This window comes from Capsicum annuum, chromosome 7 (assembly GCF_002878395.1).
Source record: "Capsicum annuum cultivar UCD-10X-F1 chromosome 7, UCD10Xv1.1, whole genome shotgun sequence".
Taxonomy (NCBI): Eukaryota; Viridiplantae; Streptophyta; class Magnoliopsida; order Solanales; family Solanaceae; genus Capsicum; species Capsicum annuum.
In genome coordinates, this window is record NC_061117.1 from 225,287,718 (window position 1) to 225,308,930 (window position 21,213).

The 21,213-nt window shown below is 34.1% G+C and overlaps 1 protein-coding gene across 1 annotated transcript; it reads left to right on the forward strand.

Annotated features, from left to right (window-relative positions):
* The first annotated feature begins 6,373 nt into the window (after nt 1–6,373).
* LOC107876944 lies at nt 6,374–7,973 on the forward strand. Its single transcript, XM_047394185.1, has 4 exons — nt 6,374–6,758; nt 6,841–6,995; nt 7,041–7,451; nt 7,533–7,973. Exons 1-4 carry the CDS (start codon nt 6,374–6,376, stop codon nt 7,971–7,973), a joined length of 1,392 nt encoding a protein of 463 aa, XP_047250141.1.
* The last annotated feature ends 13,240 nt before the right edge of the window (nt 7,974–21,213 follow it).

Consider the following 21,213-nt stretch of genomic DNA (forward strand, 5'->3'; position numbering starts at 1 on the left):
AAACTACTATATTACAAAAGGTATGATTCATAAATCAAAAAGAATTTAACGTTCTACCTAATATATAACCTCCATACCCTCTGATTTAATGCACTTGTATCAAAAAGAATCACAAATTTCTGAAAATACAAATATACTACAGACAAACAACAAAATTAGGATCAAACTGTACATAAGAGCAATGATATTACAAAAAATATGATTCATACATCAAAAATAATTTAACCTTCTACCCTATTCTGCAACTTCAATACCTTTCAAGCTATCTAATGCATTGTAGATTATATATATATAGACTTATTTTGACGCGTGCTTCAACAGTTTTTCTTTCTTTTGGAAAGTAGTGATAAAGGAAGCACTCTGACCACCCTGATTATTACAAGACATAAAGTGGGCATCCCCACATGACTATACTAGCTAATAATACAAATTGTATATTGTCTTATGTATCCAAGTTGTGCAGGGCAATTGAGTCGAAGCTCATTCCTGAGTCATCGTCTTCATATGGATCCTGAGCGTCCTGGAAGTGTGCAATACTATCTTCTTCGTCTGATCTTGCTGAATTATTATCTGTATTATTTATCTCTGGGACAGTTCTATCTAAATTAGTGGGTTGTCCGTCTGGCTGTCCATTCATATGTTTATCTTGTGTCTGGTTGCTGAAGAATCTGTCTAAAGTCTGTTTAATTATAGTCTCTATTGTTTCATTTTTTCTTTTAGATATTTAAGTCTTCTTTAAAATCTTATTTCCTGATCTTGTTAACTTATTTTTTGATGAAGAACACCCTTCATCTTCACTTTTTGGCAAAGAACAGCCATTAACGGGTTTGATTTGTCTTTACCGGTCACCATTTGAACCGGACTAGCTGTACCAACATCCGGTACAATGAATTTCTGAGCATTTAGTGGAAAATGCACACCCTTCTCATCCATTTTTTTGAGGAGATGGAGAACCTAGATTAAAAGTATTTTCGCTGACGGTGCAATAATAAAAATAGTTTTGTATGAATTTCTTTATATATACCCAATGCGAAATACTTAATTGTTCTAGTTTGATTAATGCTTCCTTTTGTAGTGCTAATAATCCACTATTTGGATCTTTTCCAGTTAATAACATATGCATTTTGTTTGTGAAATTATAGGGATTTGGTCCCATACTTAATAAAACCTGGAAATCATATGGGCAGTTTGTCTTAAAACTTTCCCATGTAGAAGCATCCGTCTTGCTTACATTTGTCTGCTGGTTGAGTCTTGCTTCTAATAATTGTATCAGCTTTATTAATCTAGCGCGAGGATATATTTCAGTGAATAATGATTGATTTTTTAGTATATCAGTTTGTAAAACCTACTCAGTACTCCCTCTTTCCTACTGTTTCTTCATGTTTATCATTCTTATAGTTTATATTTTCCCTAGAGTTTTTTTTACCCTGTTCATCTCTTTCTCTTAATCTATGTTCTTAACATCTTACTTCTGTAACCACACCCCGGAAAATTTTTGTCTGGCAGCTAACACTCGTCCTTTGTCTATTTTGCAGACCTGTTGGACTATCAAGGCCAGAATTCCTAGAAATTTACAGGTTAATCCATCGTTGTTATTAAGAAATTAAGAGGCTAACCATATACTAAGGGTAAGAATTTTATAGATAATTTAATTTACATGATTTACAAAAATATGTAGAATAACTTTAAACATGGATATAAGAACATGAGTATAAATATTTTTTGTGAGGAAAATATGTAAATAAGAACTTACATGAAGTAACTAGGAGAGAGGTTTCCCTTTCGGGAACCCCCTTAAGATCGAATAGAAAACTTGGAGCTTTTATTTAAATCACAATGATACAAAGTTTATACAAGAAAGACTGGCTTGGATAAGTTTTTTGGGAGGAAGGGTTTAAAATAAAAGATGTATAAATAGAAACTCTAGCATTATTAGATTCCGGATGTACTAGCTGTTTAATCAATAAAGAAATAGTACCGGAACATTTACTAAAAGTACTTGAAAGACCTATAACAGCCACTCAAATGGATGGATCACAAAATATCTATAATTATTACATAGAAAAAGCACAAATAAGTTTTTTAAATACATGCAATAAATTCTATAACCCAGTTTACAATGTTAATAAAATATTAGCAAGAGATTTAAATATAGGATCAGATTTTATTATCGGACTAAGATTTTGTATACAGAATAAAGGAGGATGTCTCTTAACAAGGGATGAAATAATGCTCTTTAAAAATTTAACTTATACACCAGTACAAACAGTAACATTGCCAACAGTATATAGAACACTAAACACACATAAAACAAGATTACTTCCAGAACCATGTTGCGACAATTGCCAAAACAATCAATGCCAAAATAGCAACCTGTCAAAAGAAAACAAAAATATAAAAGAAAACCTAGAAGAAGTTAGAAATTATACTCTGTTTAATGCAGAAGGACAAGAATGCTTAACAGATATAGAAAAAGACTATACCCTAATAAGTATAGAAACTCGGTTCTATATTTTAGAAAAGGAATGGATAAAATAGGAATAATAAACAGTCCAAAAGATTTAGAAAATATAATATCTATATTAGATAGAATGGAAATAATAGGAGAAAGACCGTTAGCTCATTGGGACGCTAACGAGATAATGTGTAAATTAGATATAATTAATTCGGAATACACTATAAAAACAGCACCTATAGAAGCAAATAATGAAGATACTAAAGAATTTGATATACAAATAAAGGAACTTTTACAATTAGAAGTAATAAGAAGATCTACCTCTAGACATAGATCGGCTGCATTTATGGTAAGAAATCATAGTGAACAAATAAGAGGTAAATCTCGTATGGTAATTAACTATAAAATACTAAATGATAACACCCGAACAAATGCATATAAACTATCAGATAAAAGTGAGTTAATTAATAGAATTCAAAATAAAAAGATATATAGTAAATTTGACTGTAAGTCAGGTTACTGGCAAGTCAAAATGCACCCAGACAACATAGAATGGACGGCATTCACATGTCCAGGTGGACATTTTGAATGGTTAGTTATGCCGTTTGGGTTAAAGACAGCTCCACCCATTTTTCAACGAAAGATGGATAACATATTTGGAGAATATAAACATTTCATATCAGTATATGTAGATGATATTTTGGTATTCAGTCAAAATATGCAAGAACACTTAGGACACTTACAAATAATTTTCAGATTATTTGTTAAACATGGAATAATAATAAGTAAAAATAAAATGGAATTATGTAAGACTTATATTAATTTTCTAGGAATAACTTTAGGAAATGGAAAAGTAAAACTCCAACCACACATTGCAAAGAAGGTATTAGAAAAGCCAGATAAATTAGAAAAGACAAAAGATTTACAAAAATTTCTAGGATTAGTAAATTATGCAAGAAATTTTATTCAAGACTTAGGAAAAATAGCAGGACCATTATACGCAAAGACAGGTAGTAAAGGGCAGAAAAATTTCAATATAGAAGACATTAAATTAATCCAAAAATAAAAGAAAAAATTAAAAATATTCCAGATCTAAAAATTCCATTAGAATCAGATTATTTAATCATTCAAACAGATGGAAGTGATTTAGGATGGGGAGCTATCTTAAAAGCACGACGTAATAAATACAGTAATAAAAATGAAGAACAAATATGTGGATATCAGAGTGGGGCATATAAAGAAAAAGGAAACATGAGTGCTATAGACCTCGAAGTATTAGCTATAATATACGGGTTAAATAGTTTCAAATTATATATTCTAAATAAAGAAGAAATTTTAGTTAGAACGGATTGTGAAGCTATAGTTAAATTTCATCAAAAAATAAATGATAAAACCAGTAGTAGAAGAAGATGGCTAAATTTTACAGACAATAAATAAATAAGTTTAATCTCACTCATTTGTTTTCAGCATGAGACCAACAGGACAACATCCTGCAGACAAAGGCAAAGGTGTAGCTTCGTCTTCAGAGTCGTATCAACAGACAATGTTAGGTAATTTAAATTTTAGACCACTAGAATCTTTAGAGACAATGGAAAGAATTCACTTTTTAAAGGTTTTAATGATTTTACCGAAGCCACCAATCATGCTAGAGGATATTTAGGACCAAACTACTATATATCTCCTTCACTCAGACAAAATCCAGATCAAATACCTCAGTATAATTTGCAAAAAGAGACTGGAAAGATTATTTTCTGCAACCATTGTTTTTCAATGACGGAGAATTTCAAGAAACTAAATGCCCAGAAAGAATCACTCCTCGTGGAAAACGCTAGATTAATAAAGCAGATACAATTATTAGAAGCAAGACTCAACCAGCAGACAAATGTAAGCAAGACGGATGCAAAAACACAGACTCAGACTCAGAGTTCTCCATCTCCTCAAAAAATGGATGAGAAGGGTGTGCATTTCCCACTAAATGCTCAAAAATCCACTGTACCGGATGTTGGTACAGCTAGTCCGGTTCAAACGGTGACCGGTAAAGACAAATCAAACCCGTTAATGCACTAGAAAAATCAAGAAATTATCATAGAATAAACTTTTATGAATTATAAGTGTTAAATATTAATATTTACACACACAAAAGAGGATCATAAACCTGAAAGGCAGGAGTTTTATTTGTGCTTTTCCTAATTTTTATTTTCTAAATTAATAATAAAACAAAAATGTTGATTTGTTTTCTAACTACATTAATAAAATTTAAAAAAGGTTAATTGATTTAAACATGTATTTTTTCAGGCAAAGAAAAATGGGAGAAGGACAAAAATAGCCCTTCTCCTAAAACTTATTCCACAAAAATAGTTCCTATTTTTAATTTCCACTTAATAGCCATTAAAATAATACCATATTCTAACCATCTTCTAATCACCGCTAAAAAGCCGCAAAAATCGCGTAATATATTTCTTTCCTTTTCAATTGAAACTCACACTTTCCTTCCCCAATTTTACCTCAGGATTCCTTTCCATTAATTTTACCTCACAAATCCTTTTTCAGAACACCATATTACTTTAAAATACCTTCATAAATTGCATATAAATATATAAAATCCTCCGTTAATTAGCTTCAAAAAGTTTTTTTTTCATTCCCAATTAGCTTCAGTTGACACGAAATTATGGCTTCATGTTCAATTTTAGTTCCAATTATGCTACAATATGGAGGAGAGTGGTTAAGTGATGTACAATTTGAAAAGTTTACAATCAATGGAGTACTTTTGAATTCAGATTGCAGGTACGAATATTTTATTGATGAACTGTATAAGCAGTTGAATCTAGAGCGAAATTCTAGTTTAGTGACAATAAAATACATTGTAAAGAGTGGATCTATGACTATTTACAATGATATGACTATTAGACTTTATATGGAGATGAAGAAAATTTTTTTGGATATAAATGAATTTTCATTGTGTATAACACTACAAAACACATTTGAAAATGGAGAATCCTCAATTGGAAATTTGATCGAAACATCTCCGACTGCTATTCAAGTTCATTCGATACATATTTGTGATTATACAACTGAAGATGAAGAAATGGAAGAACAGCCCAAATCGATAATTAAGGATCCACTTCATAGAGATATTGAAGAAGGGCAGTGTACTGGGATAAAAATACAATATCAAGTGTGATGAAACATTATGCAATTCGTGAGATATTCCAAGATTCCAATTTAAGGTGAAAATATCATCATCATCAAGGTATAAACTATATAACTACTTTATATGACCTGTATCAACAATGTATAAATTTTATATTTTATTGGAATGCTGGTATAAATTTGCATAAATACTGTATATAAACTGCATATGACCTGTGTACATACTGTGTAACTACTATATAGGACCTGTATATATATTTCATATAAAGTACTGCATATGAACTGTGTAATTTCTGTATAGCACCTGCAGATATATTGGATATTAAGCTATATAACTACTTTATATGACATATGTCAACAATGTGTAAGTTTTATATTTTGTTGGAATATTGGTATAAATTTGCATAAATGCTGCATATAATATTGTAACTACTGTATAGGACCTGTATATAAACTGCATATGACCTGTGTACAGAATGTGTAACTTCTATATAGGACCTGTATATATACTGCATATAAAGTACTGCATATGAACTGTGTAAGTTCTGTATAGCACCTGCATATATATTGGTTATGAACAGTGTACTGCATAATGTATCTAGGTACTATCTTAAGTGTATCAATCAGAGATGCAATTGGACTTCTAGATCTTCAAGTCAACAAAATTCAGAAGTTTTCATGTTGACAAAATTTGTCAATGATCACACCTGTCCAATTGCGGACAGAATGCTTTCACAATGGCATGCTACTTTTTTAACGATCGCTAAAATGGTGAAGCACAACTTTCTAAATCTTAAGTCAACATACACCCCAGCAGAGATCATGGAAGAAATGAGAAACTTGTACGGAATTAGAATGAACAACAAAAAAGCATATAGAGCCAAAGAAAAAGCACATGAGCTGGTCAGAGGTTCCTTGCATGAATCTTATGCTAAATTGCCAGCTTACCTATACATGGTAAAGACAATAAATCCTGGATCATTCACAAGGCTACATAAAATGGAGGACAATCACTTTTTATATGTTTTTGTCGCGTTGAGCACATCAATTAGGGGCTGGAGATATTGCATGCCTACTATTGTTGTTGATGGAACATTTCTTAAATCTGCATACAAGGGAACAGTGTTGTCTGCTAGTGTACTGGATGCAGCAGGTGAGTTTTATGAAATTTTTTTAGACAAAATTATGAATATGCTGGCATGCACTGATAGACACTATCCCATTTGTTTAATCAGGACATATTTTGCTACTAGCATATGCTGTTGTTGATTCTGAAAATGATACTTCGTGGGAATGGTTTTTCCGCATGTTTAACACTACTTTTGGTGAAAGAGAAGGCATGTGCATAGTATCTGATAGGCATGACAACATATTAAAAGCTGCTGCACTTGTATATCCAAATATAGCTCACTGTATATGTATCTACCATCTATAGAATAACATCAAGGGTAGATTTAAGAAGAGTAAAAAGCAACTAAAGGGGCTCTTCTTTACAATGGCCAGAACGTACATAAAGGCAGACTTTAATCGGCTTATGGAAGACATAAACAAAGTCGATAATAGGGTGAAGGAGTATCTGTTTGATATAGGCTATGAAAAATGGTCCATAGCTCATGCCCATGTCAACAGGTTAATGTTCATGACTTCAAACATAGCAGAGTCCTTAAATTCAGCAAATAGAGATGCAAGAGACCTGCCAATTAAAAAATTCCTACAGTTTATGATGGATCTGGTCATAAGATGGAATAATGAGCATAGACAACATTCAGAAGCAACATTTACAGAACTGGGAAACAAATACAATATAATAATGAGGGAAAATCTAATTCTATCAAATAAAATGAAGGTATTACTTCTTATTTCTACTTCACAGACACTTACATATTCTAATGTGCACACTATCTACTAATATATTTATACATTGCAGGTGATGGGTTCTACTCACTATTCTTATGTAGTCATTGATGAAACTGGAAAAGAAACATTATTTGCATGCGTAAAAAAAAAAAGCTCCTGCCTACAATTTCAAGTATATGGCATACTTTGTCCATATGCTATGGCAGTCCTAACTTACACGCATATGGATTTACAAAGCTATTGTGCTCCATATTACACAAGAGAAAAATTCTTGAAAGTATATGAACTTCCAGTTATACCACGTCCGGATGAAACAACTTGGCACATTCCAATAGAGATATCAACTAATATAGTACTACCACCAATCTGGAAACCAAAACCAGGAAGACCAAAAAAGAACAACCGAGGAAAGGGCATTATGGACTACTTTAAGCAACAAATTTCATGTGGGCGCTATGAAAAAATAGGACACAATCGAAGAACATGGGAAAATGCTCCAACAAGAATCTAATAAGATGTTGCTGCAAGAACACTTTTACCTTTCCCATTTTTTTCCTTGAAAAAAGACTATTCTTTTCATAGCAATGTAATAGCAACAATATTATTTTACTTCAAATGTATTCTACTCTTATAGAAATTTGTGCATTATGGTGTTTCATTAAGCCACATTCTTTGGTGAGGTGCACTAATCAACTCCTAAAAAACTGCATATCATTTGTGTCAATCATGTATAATACCTATATACTGTTTGAATACATATAAGTACTAGTATTAGTATTTGTCTTTTGAATTAATTAGCAAATACATAGCACCTCTATATTTTGAATATAACTACTTTTATAAACTGTATAAATACTTTATTAAAACAATATCTAAGTTCTACATCTGGTTGGGATAAATGTATAAAACTTTAGAAATAGTGTGCTTAAATTGTGTAAAAACTGTATAGGAACTGAATAAATGTTGCATATATACTGAATATTCATATAAATTTGCATAAATACTTCATATAATATTGTAACTACTGTATACGACCTGTATATAAACTGCATATGACCTGTGTACAGACTGTGTAACTACTATATAGTACCTGTGTGTATATTGCATATAAAGTACTGCATATAAACTGTGTAATTTCTGTATAGCACCTGCATATATATTGGATGTTAAACTATATAACTACTTTATATGAACTGTGTCAACAATGTATAAGTTTTATATTTTATTGGAATGCTAGTATAAATTTGCATAAATACTGTATATAAACTGCATATGACCTGTGTACATACTGGGTAACTACTATATAGGACCTGTATATATACTGCATATAAAGTATTGCAGATGAACTGTGTAATTCTATATATCACTTGCATATATATTGGATATTAAGCTATATAACTACTTTATATGACCTGTGTCAACAATGGGTAAGTTTTATATTTTGTTGGTATAAATTTGCATAAATACTGCATATAACCTATGTACATACTGTGTAACTACTGTATAGGACCTATATATATATTGCATATGAAAATGTGAAATTTCTGTATAGCACATGAATATATATTGGATACTAAACTATATAGGAACTGAATAAATGTTGCATATATACTGAATATCAACTGTGATCAACATAAACTAACATTTCAGCATCAGTTGTACTGAATTGTCTTAATTACCAAAATATATAGTATTCAATATAACATTTCATAATAAGAATCTCCAAGTGTATCAACACAAAACAAAAACAACTCTAAGCATTTCAACACTAAAACATATCTAACATCTATGTTTCAAAGACATTTCTAACTAAATTTGCTGCACACCATCCTTTTTCTTCAACAATCTACCAGTAGATTCATCTTCACTAACTGCATATTGACTTTGTTTCTTCTTTCCATAATTCCACAGCAAAACACCATACCGAATACGAATAGCATTAATATCATCTAGATGATTAGAAATTTGAAGACCATTAAGCAAATACTCAGCAAAGGCAGCAACAAATACACCACAGTCCCTGTAAACATAATACATCATTAGTATAATTGATAAAAAAAAGTATGTAAAATGAGCAATTGAATGTGCATTCAATATATTACGTGTTAGCTTGAGTTAGCAGTCCATCAACAATATGAATATCAAAAGAATTAGCCACTGGAAGTCTATCGCTCCTACTTCCCAAAATCATATACAAGAAAGAAAGTGTGGAATTAATTCTGAATACGCTGTAACTGATTTCTGAACACGAATGGCATGCCTTGCACCATGCATTGAATCATACACATATATGCACTGATCTTTAAAAGACAACCTTGCCAAAATCAGTGAAACTCCTCAGCAAGATTAATTGGGAAAAGAACATTGTCAATACTGTTCCACGGGATATTGCATCTCATAAAAAAGCCAAGCATGTACTCAACGATTTGATTTTCTTGGGTGATAAGTGTTACATCTCTATTATTCTCCACAAAATGCTTATACAAATTCTGAATCAAGCAGTTAAACTAACAATCGGTGGTTGTAAATTTAACTGAATCACAAATAGGCCCGTACTTTGACTTCTTTCGCAGATAGTAAAGATAACATCAATATGCTGAAAATAAAAACAACAAAACAACGTTAAAATGCTAAAAATGAATACAGAACACTAATTTAAATCTGATATATACAAGCTACTTATATAACATGCACCATATCAACTACGGCATACAAACTATGTACCTACTGTGTAAGACCTATGTATATACTGAATAGCAACAACTGCATTTAAAACTGTGTACCTACTGTGTAAACACTGCATAGGACATGTATATACATTGCATATAAAGTACTGCATATAAACTGAACAAAAAGTAATGCATAAATAAAGCATAGGACTTATATAACATTCAACATATACAAAATTTAAGTATTCCAATTAGCTTATCACTATCAAGTACAAAAATAAAAGATAGATAACCTACTTAACTAACAAATTCATTACTTACTGAATCGGTTAACGGTACTCCTGGATATACCAATGTGAAGAACCACTCTTTCATTTTAACAGTATCAACTCCATAGTCAAAATATTTTCGGAAAGTATTGACAGAATTTGAATAAACAAGCCTGGAAAAAAATGTTACAAAAATTGTAATATATGATAAAATAAAGTAAAACAAAAAAAATTACGAACAGAAATTTACATATGTTTAACGCGCAATGATATCGTAACAAACCTGTTAAACTTTAATGTCACTTTCATATCATCAATTCGCTCCGTAATACTCTTCACAAAAGGATGCTTTATAGACAAGACACATTTACTTGGCTGAGCATTCTCTACACGCTTAGATGATTGGCCTTCAACTTTGCCACAACCAGATTCAAATTTTAACAAAAATGGAGATTCATATACTGCTGGTGGCTTACATAATCGGCGAGGAATAACAGGTGTTTCATCCAACATAATAGACGCAGCCACCATGTTTTCCTCAATCCCTTTAACATTATCACTTGCGCCCGCTAACTTGTGGTTATCCGGATTGTTTGAAAACATCTTTTGATTAACTTCTAAAAATTTAATTTATTGAAAAGTGATTGATTTTTTAGAAAAGAATTTTGTAAAATAGATTTAGGCGATTTAGTAGGGATTTTAACTAAGTCTAAACGAAACTGATAAACAAATAAATACATAAAAGGGGAAAGGGAGGAGAAAGTAATAGATTTAGGCCATTGGACCCAAATCAAGACCTGTCCTAGTCTAATTTGGCTTTCGACCCACTCCACCTGTCCTAATCTAGTTTTGAGCCTTTTTGTCCCAAAATCCGCTCTACCTGTATTAAATTTATAACTTTGGCTTCGAGGCCAAACGAATAAATAATGGAATAAAGGAATAAAACAATAAATAAATAAGATAAAAAATGAGACTTTTAAGTCTCTTAGCCTCTTCGAAAAATGGAATTTCAACCCATTCTTCTCCTTTTGACTCCTCGCATCCGCATGATATGCAATGGATTCTTGGATTTTCTTTTGGGCTTAAATCGGAAGGATAGGCCTCATTGGCCCATTTATAAAATGCAAAGAGAGAAGGAGCCCATTTGAACTCCAAGGGGGGTGCATGCAAAGAAAGGAATGAAGAAATTAACATAGGTCCAAGATTTTAACAATTAATAAGCTATAGCATTTCTGCTTCATTCAAATACATTCACACAGAGGTAAAATTACCACAGGAGCAAAAGTCTATAAAGTTTGAAGAAAATATTCATAATCAATTAAAGAAATTTCAACTACAGGAGGAAATAAAGTTTCAACAAGAAATTCTTATGGTCTTTAGAGAAATAAAGAAAATTAAAGAGTTACAACTCCTGGATCATACTACATAAACCATGGATCACAAGCAACATTCAAATTCCAAAATGCCAAACATACAAAATTAAAGGCTTAATCACTTTAGGCGAGGAATACAATAGCTGAAACTTCAAGAAAAGCAAGGCTGAAATTTTAATGCCTTCGTTACCACTGGGTTAACAAACAAATGAGATTCAAACACTACATAAACCCAATCTTTTAGGTAATTTAATCATGAGACAAGATTCCCCAACTTATATGTGAACAAGAAAAGCAAGAAAGGAAAGAAACATTAGGCCGTCAAACTTTAATTTGTTCTCATGAGTCAATTACAGCAAATTGAATTAGCCATGAAGAAAACATAATTCATCCCTATGGTCCACTCTTATTTTTTAAAATAAACTTTAGAATCAAATTAGACTATTGTTCATCAAGAGTGGCAAGTAGGAAGAAAATAACATTCGAGTTCTTATTTATAACAATTTCCTGCTTTTGAGTGAAAAAAATATGCGAATAGGCTGCCTAATATCTATTCTTTAAACATTTTTTTGAATTTCGAAAATACGTAAAGATTTTATTCTCCTACTCTATGAACTACAAAGCAACATCGAATATGAGACCAGCAAAACAGTTTCTAAAGTTGAAGCATTAAAGCTAACTAGTAACATTCAGATGAATGAAATGAGAGAGATCAAGCATGAACGACAGCCAATCAAACACGGGCAAGAATGAGTTTTTTAGTAGAACAATATATCAAACACGAATATCCTATGCCTTCCAGGCCTCTACAGCATCCATTCTCAGTAAACAGAAGTGAAACCACGAAGAAGAAAATGATAACCACAACAAAATTAAAAAGAAAGGTGTATTTACCTCTTTCAGGGCAGCAAAACGGGATAACGAGCTAACGATAGGATTCCGACCACCAAAAACTCACAACTGCTTCGATAGTTCAAACGCACATCCTAAAGATGTATGTTTCTTAGGTGTACAGAGAGTGTTTTTCTCCAATGAGAGCCCCCTTTATAACCCCTTTTTTGTGTGTATTTCTGATTTTGAAGATTCTCTCTAACCCCGAATTTTCAACCAAAATCTTTCAATCATTTTTCCAATACCCAAAGTTTCGAACCCAAAAAAATCCCCTAATGCCTCTAAAATTTTGAACTCAGAAGGGAAAGAAGAGGATCCAAAAAAAATCCTCTAAAACAGTGACCCAAGGGGTCTTTATATAGAAGATGAATTAGGGGTAGATTAGGGATTTAAAAAAGGGGGAAATTTTGAAATTCAAATTGGAATCTTTCTACATCTTGGATTTCATCAGCAAACGTACCGATCTTGGATTCCCCCCTCCCTCCCCAAAAAAAAAATTCGGAATAAGCAGCCAATAGGAATGAGGAGAAAAGAATTCTTTCACCACCCAATCAAATTTCACCAAACATGTACGAAAATCATACCATTAACTCGAGATTCGCGGATTTAAACCATTGGAGGTGACACCTAAGTTGTTTTCTAGAAGCTTCACAGTTATTATTCGTTGTACTATCGCGTGAGACGCATGTGAGAATGATCGGTCGGGTTGTTCGGATCATTGGCGAGTTGTTAAGGGTGGTATTGGGTCGTTGGATTTGGGTGGAGAGGAGTTGTTGTTTGTTGTCGAAGGTTGTACGCTGGTTATTGATATCAAAGGTTGGAGGTTGATACTATTATTTTGGATGAAAGAGAGGAGATATATGGGATGGGATGGGTTATTGATGGAAGTGGGTTGGTGTGGTTTGGGCCAATGGAGCTGAAATTATTCTTTGTTGTTAGATTGGCTAAAATTAAAAGGGCAAAATAGGCTGAAATTGGGTTACAAATTGAGTGGATTATGTAATTTGAGAATTTGGCCAATTCATTTAAGTTTTGGCAAAATTGAAAATCAATTGGCCAATTGCATCGCGATTATGGCCAATTTGATTTGAATTTTGGCCAAATCTAATAGATTGGCTAAATTAAGTCAAAATTCGAAATGAATTTAATTTCTCCTTTAATCCCAAGCTTCTTGATTCGATAAAATCAAGCACATATTTATCCAAATAAATTATTTTTGAGAATAAATTATATTTAAATCAAGATTTTAATCATTATATTTATTTTCAAAGATTATCCTTAATTAAAATTCGATATTTGTGAAATAAACATTTAAGTAGCAAAATTATAATCTCGTATAATTGAATACGATAATATATAATCGCTACATAAAATGACAAAATTATGTATAAAGTATTTTGACAAAAATTTATTCGGATGAAATAAATATTTTAATTTTATTAACAACCGAAGAAGCTCGAAATTAAACTTGATTGTGGAGGGCAAAATTTAGGTGTCAACAACTGTCCCCTCTCTTTGGGTAAGGTGGATGCAAGTAACCCTGGGAAAAGGGAGGTTGACGTTCTTAATTTTTGTCCGACCACCAATTCGAATTCGAAAGAGGTTAATCTTTGCACGAGTTTTATGGAGTTATGGCTGAACCTCGGTATCAGGTTTCCTACGTATCTCAGGTTTCATGAGAATTCAGGCCACTTGTAGTTCACAATGCTTGATTTAAAGCATGATTTTCAATAAAATTCACCAACTATCATGATTTTAGAATTTTTGGTTAAACCGAGAAGCTGGGGAATAAAGGGATTTAGGGGAGGTTGGAATACAGTCAATTTTTCTACATAGATCCCGGCCTACATATCCTCAAGATTTCAGGGAATCAGACTGCTTGTAGTTCAACTCGATCGATAGAAAAGATAGTCTTCTATTTCAGACAATCTTTGGCTTGGAATGAGTGACAAGTTAATGAGTTGCAAAAAAGAAGATTGTAACCTCTTAACCATGAATATGGGATCCTTCATATCCATAGGTAAGAACTTAGCTGGGTATAATTTCCAAAACTCTAAGTATGTTGTCACCCGAATTTGAAGAAAAGAGAAAGTTACCCTCGGTATGAGTTTAGAAATATTCCAAAGGTGAAGCAGAAACCAGAATATCCCAAAAATACCCACATGCCTTCTAACAGGGGTGTGGTTGGATGGTGGTGGCGATCATTCTTTAGCTCGTGTCCAAAGAGTTTGACATCCCTCTCTAGACTATGTCCCATTTTGCTGCTAAGAAAGAGTTCCACATTGTGCTGCATCCTTTTTGGAGTCGTCTGCACTTGTGGGTTTGATTTGAGATTTTCATCCTCTCGGATGCTCTCGGCAATATCTCAAACAAAATTGTTAGTGCTAAACATAATTCACGAAAGAGGTATATAGCCTTTTACCATATCTCCACGTGAGTTGTGGCCTGAAAAACGGAGTCATCTCTTCATGTACCTGTTTGGAATGATATAACTGGCTACAAAAAACACAACAACCCTCTTGGTTATTGTATAATTATGACATTTGTCGGTTGAATATGTCTTCAAAGTGGGGTGGCCCTTTTGGACACCGACGATACTTTATGCAGCACGTTCCCTACAATCGTGTAATCTTATGCTGGTGTGGCAACCCTTTTGGTTACCGATATCACTTGTTGTATGTGGAATTATAACCTCTCCGGTTATAGCCGATGATCGATTTATAAATTTTTCTTAAATTGTCAATCTTTGGATAATCTTGCGTATTATTTGATGTTGGATACGAGGCGACTTACAGATATCCTTTGAATATCTAGATTTTAGGTAATCCTGCACATTATCCGACTTTGGATAAGAGATGACTTACAGATATCCCTCCAATCGCTAGCTTTCAGGTGTTCCTGCACATCATCCGACCTTGGATACAATATGACTTATAGATAATCTCTCAAATTGTTAGTCTTCGGGTAATGCTGCACATAATCGATCTTGGATATAATGCGGCTTATAGAGAACCCTTGGACATATCAATTTGATAATCTTGCATATTCTTCGGTAAGGATTTAGTTGCGACTTATGGATAACCTTTGAACTATCAATTTTTGGGCGATCTTGCACACTATCCGGTTAGGATGTTGTTGTGGCTTACGAATGACTTACAGGCTATCAAATCATAGGTGATCTTGCATACTATCCTATTTCAATTAATATGACTTATAGATGACCCTCAAATTATCAATTTCTAGGAAATCTTATATATCATTCATCCTTAGATAGCGACTTAAAGGCGTCCCTTTAAATCGTGTGCTCTCGATGCATTCAGATGCTGATTCATAAAATGATGAGCTATCCTCGATTCCAGCGTTTGTGTCTAGCATGTCAACAGATATTAAATAATGATAATATCCTTGACGCCAGTATTTTTGTCTAGAGCGTCAACAGATATTGAATGATGATGATATCCTCGATGCCAGCATTTCTGTCTAGTGCGTCAAAAGATATTAAATGCTAATGATATCCTCGATGCCAGCATTTCTGTCTAGCGCGTCAACAGATATTAAATAGACTTCTTAGGTAATGGTATGAGATGGACCTCTCGGTAATGATATGTAATGGCCCTTTGGGCAATGATATGCAATGGCCCTCTTGGCAATGATATGCAATGATCCTCTTGGAAATGACATGCAATGGCCCTCTTGGAAATGATATGCAATGGCTGTCTTGGCAATGATATGAAATGGACCTCTTGGAAATTAAAAAATAGTTTCACCTGAGTTCATTTATCAGCATCTTGCTTTCTACATGTACCGTTCTTAAGCATTATATGCTTTGGCATGGCTCCCGACTTTCTTAGGGATTTTTTGAAAGAAACACTCATTTTTCTGTATCGATCCCTGCATCCACAGAAAAATGATTAGTTTGAATGAAACTACTCCGTGTTGACTTTCTTCAATTCTCCGTTTGCTCCACGCCATCTTTTAGGTACTATATCGTGTTGGTACTTCCATCCTTGACTCCCCGTCCTAATTGATGTCTAGGCAATCACTAAGTAAAAGATTTATGTAGATTTTTGAAAGTAGTCTTAATTTTTAGAAAATAGTTTTGAAAACTTATATAAAAACTTTTAGAAAATCTCTTCCAGTCATGTCATGTAATAGCTCAACGACCAACTTTCTCTTGATTCTGAAAATGTCCGACGTTTGACAGAGGATTGCTTAGGGATTCAGTATTATCGAGGCTCTCTATCAGAAGTTTTATCAAAGGCAGAGATTCAATCTTCCTAGACTTTATCATAGGTGGTGATTCTCAAATCTCAACTTCAACCTCCAGTGCTGGGGAATTTGAAATATATTTCAATATATTTTTGGAAATTTTGAGGACCTCCTCAAAATTTTTGCCCCAGTTTAAAGTAGTGTGAGATGATATCATCTCGAATGGATACGAAGTCTCTGCTGATCTTCATTCTCTTTGTTGGATGTTGATCTTCTCTTATAAATTTTTGAGATTCCTTCTTGAAAATTCTGCCCCAGTTTTCATTTCTTAGGGTTATATGACCGAGCCGTTGGGTTGCTTACGTATCTCGTTGAAGCAAGAATCAGGTCAAACGTAGTTCAAGACTACGCTAGGGATATATATAAATTTTAGTGGATTGACTGAAGCCGACATAGGCCGCCTACATATCCCTTTCTTGGGAATTCAGGTCATCACGTAGTTCATACATAAAGGGAAAGGATAAATTTTCCTAAGGGGTTGACTGAAGCCGATATAGGCCGCCTACGTATCCCTCTTTGGGAATTCAGGTCAAACGTAGTTTGTACATAAAGGGAAAAGGGTTCTAGGCAATTACACATTATAAAACAACATTACTACAAAGGCGATTACGAGTAAACTAAGGAATGCAAAAAATAGCATGTCTTTCCAACATAATATCTTTTTACTGCATCAGAATTGATTGCTTTGGTCCACTCTTGACTATCCATCTCAGACAAAATCAGAGCCCCTCCAGATAGTACCTTGCGAACTATATATGGCCCTTGCCAATTTGGAGCGAACTTGTCTTTGTACTCCTTTTGGTGAGGAAATATACGTTTGATAACCAATTGCCCAACTTTGAATGTTTGAGTTCTTACTTTCTTGTTAAAGGCATGAACCATCCTGTGCTGATACAACTGACCATGACATACAACAACCATTCTTTTTTCATCAATCAACGTGAGTTTTTCGTAGTGAGTGCAAACTCATTCTTCGTTGCTCAGTCCGGCTTCCTGAATAATCCTTAGGGAAGGTATTTCAACCTCAGCAGGTATCACAGCTTTATTCCCATAAACCAATATATAAGGAGTAGCCCCGATGGAGGGTCGAACTATCGTGCGATACCCAAGCAAAGTGTAAGGCAACATCTCATGCCATGATCTATCATTTTCGATCATCTTTCTCAAGATCTTCTTGATGTTTTTATTGGCAGCTTCCACGGCTCCATTCATCTGTGGATGATATGCGGTCGAGTTGCGATGCACTATTTTAAATTGTTCACAAATATCATTCATCAAGTGACTGTTCAAGTTTGTCCCATTATCAGTAATGATCGATTCTGGCTCTCCAAATCGGCAAATCAAGCTATTCCTGATGAAATCTGAAACCACTTTCTTGGTGATGGCTCTATATGAAGCAGCTTCAACCCACTTAGTAAAGCAGTCAATGGTAACCAAAATAAATCTATGTCCATTCGATGCCGGTGGCGGTCTGATAACATCCATTCCCCAAGCTACGAAAGGCCAAGGTGAATTCATCGCATGAAGCTCATGTGGAGGCATTCGAATCAAATTTGTATGTATCTAACATTTTGGGCACTTCTGCACATACCTACTACAATCATTTTCCATAGTCATCCAGAAGTAACCGATTCTCAGGATCTTTCTAGCAAGGGAAAACTCATTCATGTAGGGCCCACAAACTCCAGCGTGTACTTTTTTTATCAATTTATTGGTTCTGCAGCATCGACGCATCTTAAGAATCCCAAATCTAGAGTCCTCCTAAAAAGGATTTCCCCACTTGGAAAATAGTTCTTTGCCAAACGCCGGATTGTCTTCTATTGGTTGTTACTAGCCTCTTCAGGATATATTCCAGATTCTAAATACCTTTTAATATCATAGTACCATGGCTTTCCATTAGACTCCTCTTCAACGTGTGCACAATGCACGGGTTCCTCCTTCAAGCTTATCTCCAAAGGATCAATGTAACACTGATTTGGATGCTGAATCATGGAAGATATAGTGGCCAAAGCGTCAGCAAACTCATTTTGTATCCTTGGAATATGTTTGAATTCAACTTCTTTAAATTTTCCACATAATTCATACACCAGCTCCACATAAGGAGTAATTTTGGAATTTTTTACCGCCCATTCTCCTCGTACCTGGTAAATCAGCAAATCTGAATCCCCGATGACTAGCAATTCACGAACAACCATATCAAGTGCCAGTTTGAGACCTAGAATGCAAGCCTCATATTCGTCTATGTTATTGGTGCACAGGAAACGCAACTTAGCCGTTATCGGATAGTGTTGGCTGGTTTCTGACACCAACACTGCTCCGATTCCTGAACCTTTAAAGTTGACCGCTCCATTAAAGAATAACCTCCATCCAAGGTAAATTTCTGTAATGTCTTCTCCCACGAATATAATTTCCTCATCTGGGAAGTAAGTTTGAAGTGGCTCATATTCATCATCAACTGGATTTTCAGCCAAATAATCTGCCAAAGTTTGCCCCTTGATTGCCTTTTGAGTTACATACACGATGTCAAACTCGCTCAACAATATTTTCCATTTGGCTAGCTTTCCTGTTGGCATGGCCTTCTGGAATATATACTTCAATAGATCCATTCTCGAGATGAGGTATGTTGTGTACGACGACAGATAATGCCTCAACTTTTGGGCGGCCTAAGTCAAAGCGCAACATGTCCTTTCTACAAGAGTGTAACAGGCTTTATATGGTGTAAACTTTTTACTCAAGTAGTAAATGGATTTCTCTTTCCTACCGGTCTCATCATGTTGCCCGAAGACACATTCAAAAGCATTTTCTGAGACTGACAGGTAAAGCAATAATGGCGTTCCTTCTCTTGGCGGAACCAAAACCGGTGGTGCAGACAGATATTTCTTGATGCGATCAAAAGCTCTCTGATATTCTTCTGTCCACTCATTCAATACATTTTTCTTTAACATCTTGAGAATTGGCTCGCATATGAATGTCGACTGAGCGATGAACCTGCTAATGTAATTCAAACGACCCATGAAACTCATAATTTCCTTCTTGGTCCTCGGTGGTGGCAAGTCCTGAATTGTCTTAATTTTGGATGGGTCTAGCTCGATGCTTCTTCTGCTGACTATGAACCCCAACAACTTTCCTGATGGCACACCAAAAGCATACTTAGCAGGATTTAACTTCAAACTGTACTTTCTTAATCTATTAAAGAATTTCTCCAGATGGGTTAGATGATCCAAACTCTCACGGGATTTGATAATTACATCATCCACGTACACCTCAATCTCTTTATGGATCATATCATAGAAAATCATCGTCATAGCCCTCATATATGTTGCACCAGTGTTTTTGAGACCAAACGGCATTACTCTGTAATGATAACACCCCAGGGCGTAATAAAAGCCATCTTTTCTGTATCTTCCTCATCCATCAATATCTGATGATACCCGGTGAAACAATCAATGAATGACTGCATTTCATGCTTTGCACAGTTATCGATGAGGATGTAGATGTTGGGTAACGAAAAATTATCTTTAAGACTGGCTCTATTCAAGTCTCTATTGTCAACGCAAATTTGAATCTTGTCGTCTTTCTTCGGCACTGGGACGATGTTGGCAAGCCATGTCGGATATTTTATGACCTCCACAACCTTAGACTAGATTTGTTTTTGTCACTTCTTCCTTGATCTTTAGACTTAAATCTGGCTTGAATTTCTGCATTTTTTACTTGATTGGATCAAACTCTAGATTTATCGGCAACTTATGCGACACAATGCTAGTTCTCAATCCTGGCATATCATCATAGGACCAAGCAAACACATCAATATATTCCTGCAACAGGTGAATGAGCTCTCTCTTTTGTGCTTCAGCCAGGTGGACACTGACACTCATTTCTTTGATTTTATCATGATCTCCAAGGTTGACTGTTTCAGTTTCCTCTAGGTTGGGCTTCTCTTGGTTCTCAAACTCTTCTACATATTCAACTAATCATTTCTCATCACCTCCCTTCCAATTATCAACATTCCCCTTATTTTGTTCGTCTAAGCTTTGACATGACATGACATTGACAGGTTTTGAGTTATGGTTACTCTAATAAACAAACAACCCAAGTTAGATGATAACAAGATATTAATAAAATGTACGAATAGTGGTGTTTCGAAAAATAATTTATTATTATTATTATTATTATTATTATTTTCAAAATAAGGAAAGGCCTTTTCATTAAAATTTGAGAGATAATTACAAACTATGACTCATGACTCACGCAAACAAAAGCCCATGCCTTTTGAAAGCAGT